We start from the raw sequence: 12,415 nt of genomic DNA, 5'->3' as shown, positions 1-12,415 counted from the left end.
GGTGGCCGGTCTCCCGGTTAGCGGGTCGCAGGTTGTAAGGGCGGGAAAAGGGTAGGAGCGCAGCGCTGATAAGCAGTCTGCGGCTCCAGGCTTCAGAAACATGTAGGGTGCTGTGTGGTCCGCTGTGAGGGGCGAACTGAAGCCATAACTATTAATACCCACACTGGCAGTACATCTTACAGGGGTTTTAACCCACTGTAGAGTAGAAATATTACCTCAGCCAGTATAAAAAAACGGGAAGACCGCGCCATTTAGGGGGCGGGGCTTCACTATGAGCAGATCCAGCAGCTCACCAGCGCCATTTTCCCTCTGCAGCTATGCACAGACAGGCTGGCAGGAAAGCGCTGCTTCCCCACAAAGACTCCAGATCACCTCAGCGGTACCAGGGGGTCAAAGCAAGGGGAGGAGCAATAATAGTATACTAAGCCCCTATTAAGGGTGCTTAGTTTGCGACCCAGCTAACCTTGGAAATTAGCTATAGGGGCGCGCTGTGGCTGGCTCCATCATACTCTGTGTCTCCCTAGGGGGCTCTGTGTGGGTTAACTGTGCTTTTAACCTGTTGTCCTGTGTGTGTGTGTGTGTGTGTGTGTGTGTGTGTGTGTGTGTGTGTTCTTTCACATTTACTATGTCAAAGGAGCGTGTCTCATGCACGGCAGAGTGTTTTTCTCACTCAGGGATCACTGCAGTGTACTCAGGATAGTACATATTCTCAGGCTAGTGGATCTGAACCTGTATGGTTAGATTCATTGAAAGGGATGATCTCGAATATTTCCCATAAATTATCCCCAAATGAGAGGGAGATGCAATACTTCAGACAGTCGGTAGATGACCTGATGAATAGAGATTCAGTGGCCATTCCGGCGTCTCAGACCCCTGCCATTTGTCCACAAAAGCGTACACTGGCCCAAGGCCTGCAGACTGATACTGATGATGATGTATCAGACGTTGAGGAGGGTGAGGTGGACTCGGGAGGGGGGGATGCAGCTTTGTCACAGGGACTACAGGCCCTGATAGAAGCTATTAGAGATGTCCTGCACATTCCTGACAAAGTGACAGAGGATGAGGAGGAATCTTGTTTTAATGTAAAAAAGAAATCCTCAGCTACTTTCCCTGCATCTATGGAATTAAATTCCCTATTTGTAGAAACTTGGATTAATCCTGACAAGAAGTTTCAGATCCCTAAAAGGTTACTGACATCCTTCGCTTTTCCTCAGGACAGTAGGAAAAAATGGGAAAACCCACCGATTGTTGATGCATCAGTATCTAGATTGTCCCGTAAGATAGTCTTACCGGTCCCGGGGGCAGCCTCCTTAAAGGATGTGGCTGATCGTAAGATTGAGACCACTCTCAAGTCTGTATACACAGCTGCGGGGGTGGCCCAGAGACCCACTATAGCTTGTGCTTGGAATACTAGGGCCATTGTAAAATGGTCTGGTAACTTAATTGAGGGGTTAGATTCCTTACCAAGAGGTGAGATACTTTTACTCCTGCACTATGGTGGTCATTCCGAGTTGATCGCATGTAGCAACTTTTTGCTGCTCGTGCGATCAACTAGACGCCGCCTATGGGGGAGTGTACTTTAGCATAGCAGGGCTGCGATCGCCTTTGCAGTCCTGCTATGCTAAAAAAGATTCCTGCAAAACAAGACCAGGGTCAGACTTACCCTGTGCGACGGATCCAGCGCCGAAGGTCCCGGGATTGACGTCTGACATCCGCCCTCCAAAACGCCTGGACACGCCTGCGTTCGGATCTCCACGCCCGGAAAACGGTGAGTGGATGCCCCGGAATGCCTCCCCGCTGTCTATCTTTTTGCAATTGCGCCAGCGATCACTTTCTTCTTTGTTGTAACCGCTGCGGGCAACGACGCGCGTGCGCATTGTGCCTGCCACGCATGCGCAGTTCTGACCCGTTCGTATCGCACCGAAGAACCGCTGCGTGCGAACGGGTCGGAATGACCCCCTATATACAGGACTCTGCAAATTTTATGGTGGAATCCATCAAAGAAATCGGAGTGCTCAATGGGGTGTGGTATGGAAGGTAGATAGTAACTAGGTTGACAGTGTCTAGGTCGACCACTACTGGTCGACAGTAACTAGGTTGACAGAGTCGACATGGTCTTGGTCGACAGGTCAAAAGGTCGACATGAGGTTTTTTTGGTGTCGTTTTCTTCGTAGAGTGACCGGGAACCCCAATTAGTGCGCCGTGTCCCCTCGCTCCGCTAACGCTGCGCTCGGCGCAGGTTACCATTCCCAATTGTAGTCCACGTGGATCGTTAAGTATGAAAAGGTTAAAAAAAAAAAAAAGAAAAATATCGTGAAAACTCATGTCGACCTTTTGACCTGTTGACCTAGAACATGTCGACCAATAGTGGTCGACCTAGAGACCGGATCCCGCTCAATGCACGCACCACGGCCATGGCAGTGTCTGCACGCAGGGGCCTATGGGTACGTCAGTGGACGGCGGATGCGGGTTCCAAAAAGGGTCTGGAAAGCCTACCTTTCACAGGCTAGGCCCTGTTTGGTGACTAACTGGATACGTGGATATCCAAGGCTACGGCGGGTAAGTCTACATATCTTCCTTCCGCAGCCCCCCCAGCTGGGAATGCCTATTCTGCTCCGACTCTGCAGTCTTTTCGGACAGCAAAATTTAAAAATAAAACCAAGGGTTCTTCTACAGCCTTCAAAGGCAATAGAGGTTCTGGAGACCAGGGTGGTCATTCCGAGTTGATCGCTAACTGCATTTGTTCGCAGTGCAGCGATCAGGCTAAAAAACTGCAGCTCTGTGCATGCGGCGCAATGCGCACGCGCGACGTACGGGCACAACGTCCGATGCAGTTTTGCACAGGGTCTAGCGATGCATTTCGGTCGCACTGGTTGCCGCAGAGTGATTGACATGATGTGGGCGTTTCTGGGTGGCAACTGACTGTTTTCAGGGAGTGTACGGAAAAACTCAGGCGTGCCAGGGAAAATGCAGGCGTGGCTGGGCGGGTGTGTGACGTCAAATCCGGAACTGAATAGTCTGAAGTGATCGCAAGCGCTGAGTAGGTTTTGAGCTACTCTGAAACTACACAAAAAATTTTTGCAAGCGCTCTGCAATAAAAACGTTTGCACTTCTGCTAAGCTAAAATACACTCCCAGTGGGCGGCGGTATAGCGTTTGCACGGCTGCTAAAAACTGCTAGCGAGCGATCAACTCTGAATGACCCCCCCATATCTCCAGAAGGATATAAATACATTAGAGAGTGTACAAAGAAGGGCAACTAAAATGGTGCATGGCCTACATCACAAAACTTACCCAGAAAGGCTAAAAGATCTTAACATGTATAGTTTGGAGGAGAGAAGGGAAAGGGGGGACATGATATAAACTTTCAAATATACCAAGGGTCTTAACAAAGTTCAGGAGGGAAACATTCTTCAAAGGAAGAGAAGTATTAGCACTCGAGGACATACACTGAGACTGGAGGGGGGGAGGTTCAGGGGAAATTTAAGGAAGAATTACTTCACAGAAAGGGTAGTGGATAAGTGGAATAGCCTCCTATCAGAGGTGGCAGAGGCTAAGACTGTAGAGCAATTTAAACATGCTTGAGACAGGCATATGAATATCCTTACAAAGAATTAAGGTTCAAAAAGGGTTGAGACTACCTAAAGGATAAAAAAAGGGCAGACTAGATGGGCCAAGTTGTTCTTTTCTGCCGTCAAATTCTATGTTTCTATGAGGTAAACCCAGAAAACAAGCAACTGCAGGTTCACAGGAACAGAACTCCGGTTCTGCTTCCTCAAAGCCTTCAGCATGACGGTGGACCTCTCTGCCTGGAAGACGGGCATTGGGGAGCCCGGTTAAAAGATTTCAGTCACGTATGGGCGACATCATGCCAGGATCCCTGGGTCAAAGAGCTCATCGCCCAGGGATACAGACTGGAGTTTCAGGACCTCCCACCTCACAGATTCTTCAAGTCAGGCTTACCAGCTTCTCAGGAGGCAAGTATAAATTTACAGGATGTCATTCAAAAACTGATACAGACTCAGGTCATTGTTCCAGTTCCACCTCAGCTACGGAACGGAGGGTATTATTCCAACCTGTTTGTGGTACCGAAACCGGACGATTCAGTGAGACCCATTTTAAACCTCAAGTCGTTGAACCCGTATTTACGGGTGATCAAATTCAAGATGGAGTTTCTGAAAGCGGTGATCTCGAGTCTGGAGGAAGGGGAATTCTTGGTGTCTCTGGATATCAAGGATGCATACCTTCATATCCCGATCTGGCCGCCTCATCAGGTTTATCTCAGGTTTGCCTTACAGGACTGTCACTACCAGTTCCAGACTCTGCCTTTTCGCCTCTCCACATCTCAGAGGATGTTCACCAAGGTAATGGCGGAGATGATGTTCCTCCTCCGCAAACGGGGAGTGAACATAATTACGTACCTGGAGGATCTGCTGATGAAGGCACCATCCAGGGAGCGGTTGTTGGACAGCATTGCCCTCTCAACTCAGCTTCTCCGGGATCACGGGTGGATTCTGAACCTACCAAAATCTCACCTGGAACCAACACGGAGGCTTCCAATCAACCTTCTGGAACTAAGGGCCATATACAACGCCCTTCTACAGGCAGCACATCATCTTCAAGATCAGGCGATCCAGGTTCAGTCGGACAGTGTGACGGCGGTAACGTACATAAACAGACAGGGCGGAACGAAGAGCAGAGCAGCAATGTCAGAGGTAACACGGATTCTGCGATCTTCATTCTGGGACTAGACAACTGGGAAGCAGATTTCCTCAGGAGACACGCCCTCCACCCAGGAGAGTGGGGCCTTCATCCGGAGGTGTTCGGGTGCGTGACACGTCGGTGGGGAACTCCACAAGTCGACAGGATGGCCTCTCATCTCAACAAGAAACTCAGGCGTTATTGTTCCAGGTCGAGAGACCAACAGGCAGTGGCGGTGGACACTCTGGTGGCTCCATGGGCCTACCAGATGGTGTATGTGTTTCCACCACTTCCACTGATCCCAAGAATTCTCAAAAGAATAAAAAGGGAAAAGGTTCAGCCAATTCTCATTGCTCCGGATTGGCCAAGAAGGGCTTGGTACGTGGATCTACTGGTCATGCTTCTGGAGGATCAGTGGCCTCTACCTCCCCGAGAGGATCTTCTGCAACAGGGGCCGTTCGTCTATCAAGACTTACCGCGGCTACGTTTGACGGCATGGAGGTTGGGCGTCAAATTTTAGCCCAGAAAGGAATTCCGGACAGGGTAATTACTACCCTGATCCAAGCCAGAAAAAGGGTAACGTCTAAACATTACCACCGGATTTGGAGAAAATATGTGTCTTGGTGTGAAAACAGAAAAATTCCTGCGGTGGAATTTCGACTGGGTCGGTTTCTGCTTTTTCTGCAGTCTGGTGTGGATGTGGGCCTATGCCTGGGCTCCATAAAAGTCCAGATTTTCTTCAAAAAAACAGTTGGCTTCCCTCCCTGAGGTTCGGACGTTCTTGAAAGGTGTTCTGCACATCCAGCCGCCCATTGTGCCTCCCACGGCACCTTGGGATCTCAACGTGGTGTTGCGGTTTCTACAATCTGAATGGTTTGAGCCTTTTACAGGAGGTTGATGTAAAGTTTCTTATGTGGAAAACCATCACATTGCTGGCCTTGGCAAGATGTGTGTCGGAATTGGGGGCATTGTCTCACAAGAGCCCCTATTTGATTTTTCATGAAGATAGAGCTGAACTCGGAACTCGTCAGCAATTTCTTCCAAAGGTGGTGTCTGCGTTTTACATCAACCAGCCCATTGTGGTTCTGGTGCTTACTGACACCTCTTCCACTTCAAAGTCCCTGGATGTTGTGAGGGCTTTGCAATCTGTCAAACGGACAGCTCGTCACAGAAAATCGGACTCGCTGTTTGTACTCTATGATCCCAATAAAATTGGGTGTCCTGCTTCAAAGTGGTCTATTGCTCGCTGGCTCAAGCTTACTATCCAGCATGCTTACTCTATTGCAAGTTTGCCGGTTCCTAGATCTGTACATGCCCACTCTACTTTTCCCTGGGCGGCTGCCCGGGGTGTCTCGGCCTTACAGCTCTGCTGAGCAGCTACTTGGTCTGGTTCGAACACGTTCCCTAAGTTCTACAAGTTCAATACTTTGGCCTCTGAGGACCTTCAGTTTGGTCAATCGGTTCTGCAGGGACCTCAGCACTCTCCCACCCGGTTTGGGAGCTTTGGTACATCCCCATGGTACTAATGTGAACCCCAGTATCCTCTAGGACGTAAGAGAAAATAGGATTTTAATTACCTTCCCGGTAAATCCCTTTCTCGTAGTCCGTAGAGGATACTGGGCGCCCGCCCAGTGCTTCGTTCATCCTGCACTGTTACTTGGTTAAGTAATGTTGGTTCGGCCGTTGCTGTTCCTGTTTCAAGTTTGGTTAGCTTGGCTTTCCTCTTGTTGTTGTGTGTGCTGGTTCCGAATCTCACCACTATCCTTAACTATCCTTCTCTCAAAGTATGTCCGTCTCCTCGGGCACAGTTTCTAGACTGAGTCTTGTAGGAGGGGCATAGAGGGAGGAGCCAGTGCACACTATTGATTTCTTAAAGCGCCCGAGGCTGTTAGTGGACCTGTCTATACCCCATGGTACTAATGTGGACCCCAATATCCTCTACGGACTATGATAAAAGGATTTACTGGTAGGTAATTAAAATCATATTTTTGTAATACTACTTCAACAGTATTTTGCCCAAAATGCTGCGTTTTTATGACTATTTCCATTAAACCTACAACAGACTTACACATTGTTTTTTTGGTTACTTCATCTAACCTTTTTGTGCTGTTGCACCTTCCTATATTATCATTTCATTTGGGTTTAATGCCACTTATTGTCTGATTCTGTCTCCTCAGATCCATTTTACTGGGCATGGTTAACGCAGGCCAAAGTCCCCTTTTCCCAGGAAATCAAAGAACTCATCCTCCCAAAAATCTCCGACCCCAACTTTGTGAAAGACTTGGAGGAAGATCTCTATGAGCTGTTTAAGGTTAGATGCATTGTAAGATGATAGTTCTACGTTCGTCTGCATCTGGGTCGTCTATTGACATAGAAGTATAGAAAGTCCGGTTTCTTGTAATTAGCAGTCCTAATAATCACAAGGCCCTAATACTGGGTATTTCTCTTACGTCCTAGAGGATGCTGGGGACTCCGTAAGGACCATGAGGAATAGACGAGCTCCGCAGGAGACAAGGGTACTAAAAAGAACTTTAGATATGGGTGTGCACTGGCTCCTCCCTCTATGCCCCTCCTCCAGACCTCAGTTTGATACTGTGCCCAGAGGAGACTGGGTGCATTACAGGGAGCTCTCCTGAGTTTCCTGAAAGAAATAATTTTTGTTAGGTTTTTTATTTTCAGGGAGCCTTCTGACAACAGGCTCCCTGCATCGAGGGACTGAGGAGAGAGAAGCAGACCTACTTAACTGATAGGCTCTGCTTCTTAGGCTACTGGACACCATTGGCTCCAGAAGGAGTCGGAACGCAGGTCTTTCCTAGCTGTTCGTCCCGGAGCCGCGCCGCCGTCCTCCTCACAGAGCCGGAAGATAGAAGCCGGGTGAGTATAAGAAGAAAGAAGACTTCAGAGGCGGCAGAAGACTTTGGATCTTCACTGAGGTAACGCGCAGCGGTAACGCTGCACGCCATTGCTCCCACACAACACACACACACGGCAGGCACTGTAAGGGTGCAGGGCGCAGGGGGGGCGCCCTGGGCAGCAATTTAAACCTCTGGTCTGGCAAAATAAGGACATATATAGGCTCTGCACTGTATATTCTGACATCCCCCGCCAGTTTTTAAAGAAATCAAGCGAGACCGAAGCCCGCCGCTGAGGGGGCGGAGCTTGATCCTCAGCACTCACCAGCGCCATTTTCTCCACAGCACACCGCTGAGAAGCTGGCTCCCCAGACTCTCCCCTGCTGAACACGGTGACAGAGGGTTTGAAAGAAGGGGGGGGCACATAATTTGGCGCAGTGTTTTTTTATATATATATATATATATATATATATATATATATATATATATATATATATATATATATATATATATAATATATATATATATAATATATATATGAAATAAAAGCGCTATCTGGGTAATTTTTCCCTGGGTCATTGGCGCTGGGTGTGTGCTGACATACTCTCTCTCTCTGTCTCTCCAAAGGGCCTTGTGGGGGGACTGTCTCCAGATAGAGAATTCCCTGAGTGTGTGGTGTGTCGGTACGCGTGTGTCGGCATGTCTGAAGCGGAAGGCTCTTCTAGGGAGGAGGTGGAGCAAATGAGTGTGGTGTCTCCGTCGGCAACGCAGACACCTGACTGGTTGGATATGTGGAATGTTTTAAATGCAAATGTTAATTTATTGCACAAAAGGTTGGACAAAGCTGAGTCCAGGGAATGTACAGGGAATTTAGCCCTGCCTTTCACTATGTAACAGGGACCTTCTGGGTCTCAAAAGCGCCCACTATCCCAAATAGTAGACACTGATACCGACACGGATTCTGATTCCAGTGTCGACTACGATGATGCAAAGTTGCAGCCAAAATTGGCTAAAAGTATTCATTATATGATTATTGCTATTAAAGAGGTGTTGCATATCACGGATGAACCCTCTGTCCCTGACACGAGGGTCCACATGTTTAAAGAAAAGAAACCTGAGGTAACCTTTCCTCCATCTCATGAGCTGAACGAATTATTTGAAAAGGCTTGGGAATCTCCAGATAAAAAACTGCAGATTCCCAAAAGGATTCTTATGGCGTATCCTTTCCGGACTAAGGACAGGATACGGTGGGAATCCTCCCCGAGGGTGGACAAAGCGTTGACACGCTTATCCAAAAAGGTAGCGCTGCCATCTCAAGATACGGCAACCCTCAAGGATCCGGCGGATCGCAGGCAGGAGACTACCTTGAAGTCTATTTACACACATACTGGTACCTTACTCAGACCGGTGATAGCGTCAGCTTGGGTTTGTAGCACTGTAGCAGCGTGGACAGATACCTTATCTGCTGATATAGATTCGCTGGATAAGGAAACCATTTTATTGACCCTGGGTCATATTAAAGATGCTGTCCTATATATGAGAGATGCTCAGAGAGACATTGGCCTACTGGGTTCCAGAGCCAACGCTATGGCGATTTCGGCTAGACGAGCCCTATGGACCCAACAATGGACGGGCGATGCCGACTCGAAGAGGCATGTGGAGGTTTTACCTTACAAGGGTGAGGAATTGTTTGGGGAAGGTCTCACGGACCTAGTTTTCCACAGCTACGGCAGGTAAATCAACTTGTTTGCCTTATGTTTCCTCACAGCCTAAGAAAACGCCACATTATCAGATGCAGTCCTTTCGGTCGCATAAACCCAAGAGTGCGGGGATCTTCCTTTCTTGCCAGAGGTAAGGGCAAGGGGAAAAAGCTGCCAGCCACAGCTAGTTCCCAGGAGCAGAAGTCCTCCCCGGCCTCTACAAAATCCACCGCATGACGCTGGGGCTCCGCTGAGGGAGTCCGCCCCAGTGGGGGCACGTCTTCGACTTTGCAGCCACATCTGAGTTCACTCACAGGTGGATCCCTGGGCAATAGAAATTGTTTCCCAGGGTTACAAGCTGGAATTCGAAAAGGGGCCTCCTCGCCGGTTTTTCAAATCGGCCCTGCCGGCTTCTCCCCCAGAGAGGGAGATAGTGTTAAAAGCTATTCAAAAATTGTGTCTTCAACAAGTGGTGGTCAAAGTCCCCCTGCTGCAGCATGGGATGGGGTATTACTCAACCCTGTTTGTAGTCCCGAAACCGGACGGTTCGGTCAGGCCCATTTTGAATTTAAAATCCTTAAACCTATACTTAAAAAGGTTCAAGTTCAAGATGGAGTCGCTCAGAGCGGTCATCGCCAGCCTGGAAGGGGGGGATTATATGGTGTCCCTGGACATAAAGGATGCATACCTTCATGTCCCCATATATCCGCCTCATCAGGCGTTCCTGAGGTTTGCTGTACAGGATTGTCATTACCAATTTCAGACGTGCCGTTTGGGCTTTCCATGGCCCCGAGGATTTTCACCAAGGTAATGGCGGAAATGATGGTGCTCCTGCGCAAGCAGGGTGTCACTATTATCCCGTAATTGGACGATCTCCTAATAAAAGCGAGATCGAGAGAACAGTTGCTGAACAGCGTATCACTCTCCCTGAGGGTGTTGCAACAGCACTGCTGGATTCTCAATATCCCGAAGTCACAGTTGATTCCAACGACTCGTTTGCCCTTCTTAGGCATGATTCTGGATACAGACCAGAAAAGGGTTTATCTTCCGATGGAAAAGGCCCAAGAACTCATGTCTTTGGTCAGGGACCTATTGAAGCCAACAAGGGTGTCGGTGCATCACTGCACTCGAGTTCTGGGAAAGATGGTGGCGGCTTACGAGGCCATTCTATTCGGCAGGTTCCATGCAAGAACTTTTCAATGGGACCTTCTGGAAAAGTGGTCCGGGTCGCATCTACAGATTCATCAGATGATCACCCTGTCCCCCAGGGCCAGGATATCTCTCCTGTGGTGGTTGCAGAGTGCTCACCTTCTGGAGGGTCGCAGGTTCGACATTCAGGACTGGGTTCTGGTAACCACGGACGCGAGCCTCCGAGGTTGGGGTGCAGTCACACGGGGAAGAAACTTCCAGGGTCTCTGGTCAAGCCAGGAGGCTTGTCTTCACATCAACGTACTGGAGTTGAGGGCCATATACAACGCCCTTCGACAAGCGGAAAATTTGCTTCGCGACCTACCGGTTTTGATCCAGTCAGACAACATCACCGCAGTGGCGCATGTAAACCGCCAAGGCGGAACAAAGAGCAGAGTGGCAATGACGGAAGCCACCAGGATTCTTCGCTGGGCGAAAAATCATGTAAGCGCCCTGACAGCAGTCTTCATTCTGGGAGTGGACAACTGGGAAGCAGACTTCCTCAGCAGACACGATCTACATCCAGGAGAGTGTGGACTTCATCAGGAAGTCTTCGCAGAGATTGCAAGTCGGTGGGGACTGTCTCAGATAGACATAATGGCGTCACGCCTCAACAAGAAACTACCGAAGTATTGCGCCAGGTCGAGGGACCCTCAGGCAGCGGCGGTGGACGCCCTGGTGACACCATGGGTGTTTCAGTCGGTCTATGTGTTCCCTCCTCGTCCGCTCATCTCAAAGATATTGAGAATCATAAGACGAAGAGGAGTACAGACAATTCTAATTGTTCCAGATTGGCCGCGAAGGGCCTGGTATTCGGATCTGCAGGACAGAAGATCCGTGGCCTCTTCCTCTGAGAGGACCTGTTACAACAGGGGCCCTGTCTGTTCCAAGACTTACCGCGGCTGCGTTTGACGGCTTGGCGGTTGAACGCCGGATCCTAGCGGAAATGGGCATTCCGGATGAGGTCATTCCTACTCTGATAAAGGCTAGGAAAGACGTGACAGCGAAACATTATCACCGTATATGGCGAAAGTACGTATCTTGGTGTGAGTCCAGGAATGCTCCTCCGGAAGAATTCCATTTGGGCCGTTTCCTTCACTTCCTACAGACGGGAGTGAATTTGGGCCTAAAATTAGGCTCCATTAAGGTTCAGATTTCGGCCCTATCCATTTTCTTTCAGAAGGAATTGGCTTCTCTCCCAGAAGTCCAGACTTTTGTGAAGGGAGTGCTGCATATCCAGCCTCCTTTTGTACCTCCAGTGGCACCCTGGGACCTTAACGTGGTGTTGCGGTTCCTTAAGTCTCACTGGTTTGAACCACTTAAAATGGGGGAATTAAAATATCTCACTTGGAAAATGGTCATGTTGTTGGCCTTGGCATCGGCAAGGCGAGTGTCGGAGTTGGCGGCTTTATCTCACAAAAGCCCCTATCTTATTTTCCATGTGGATAGAGCAGAGTTGCGGACTCGTCCTCAATTTTTGCCCAAGGTGGTTTCTTCTTTTCATATGAACCAACCTATTGTGGTACCTGTGGCTACATGGGACTTGGAGGATTCCGAGTCCCTTGATGTGGTCAGGGCATTGAAAATTTATGTGGCCAGAACGGCCCGGGTTAGGAAAACAGAGGCACTGTTTGTCCTGTATGCAGCCGACAAGGTTGGCGCTCCAGGTTGGCGCTCCTGCTTCGAAGCAGACTATTGCTCGCTGGATCTGTAACACGATTCAGCAGGCTCATTCTACGGTTGGATTGCCGTTACCAAATTCTGTGAAGGCCCATTCCACTAGGAAGGTGGGCTCTTCTTGGGCGGCTGCCCGAGGTTTTTTCGGCTTTACAGCTGTGCCGAGCTGCTACTTGGTCGGGTTCAAACACCTTTGCGAAGTTCTACAAGTTTGATACCCTGGCTGATGAGGACCTCATGTTTGCTCAATCTGTGCTGCAGAATCATCCGCACTCTCCCGCACGTTTTGGATCTTTGG

The 12,415-nt window shown here is 49.2% G+C and overlaps 1 protein-coding gene across 1 annotated transcript in view; it reads left to right on the top strand.

Annotated features, from left to right (window-relative positions):
* Positions 1 to 12,415, top strand: part of PI4K2A (phosphatidylinositol 4-kinase type 2 alpha) — a 56,196-nt gene that overhangs the window by 28,602 nt on the left and 15,179 nt on the right. Inside the window, exon 7 of the mRNA XM_063962326.1 lies at positions 6,878 to 7,011. Coding sequence (XP_063818396.1) covers positions 6,878 to 7,011 — 134 coding nt within the window. The remainder of the gene's footprint in view (positions 1 to 6,877; positions 7,012 to 12,415) is intronic.

The sequence above is a fragment of the Pseudophryne corroboree genome, chromosome 3 (assembly GCF_028390025.1).
Source record: "Pseudophryne corroboree isolate aPseCor3 chromosome 3, aPseCor3.hap2, whole genome shotgun sequence".
Taxonomy (NCBI): Eukaryota; Metazoa; Chordata; class Amphibia; order Anura; family Myobatrachidae; genus Pseudophryne; species Pseudophryne corroboree.
Note: the sequence above shows the minus strand (reverse complement) of the source record. Positions and strands in the feature narration are given on the sequence as shown.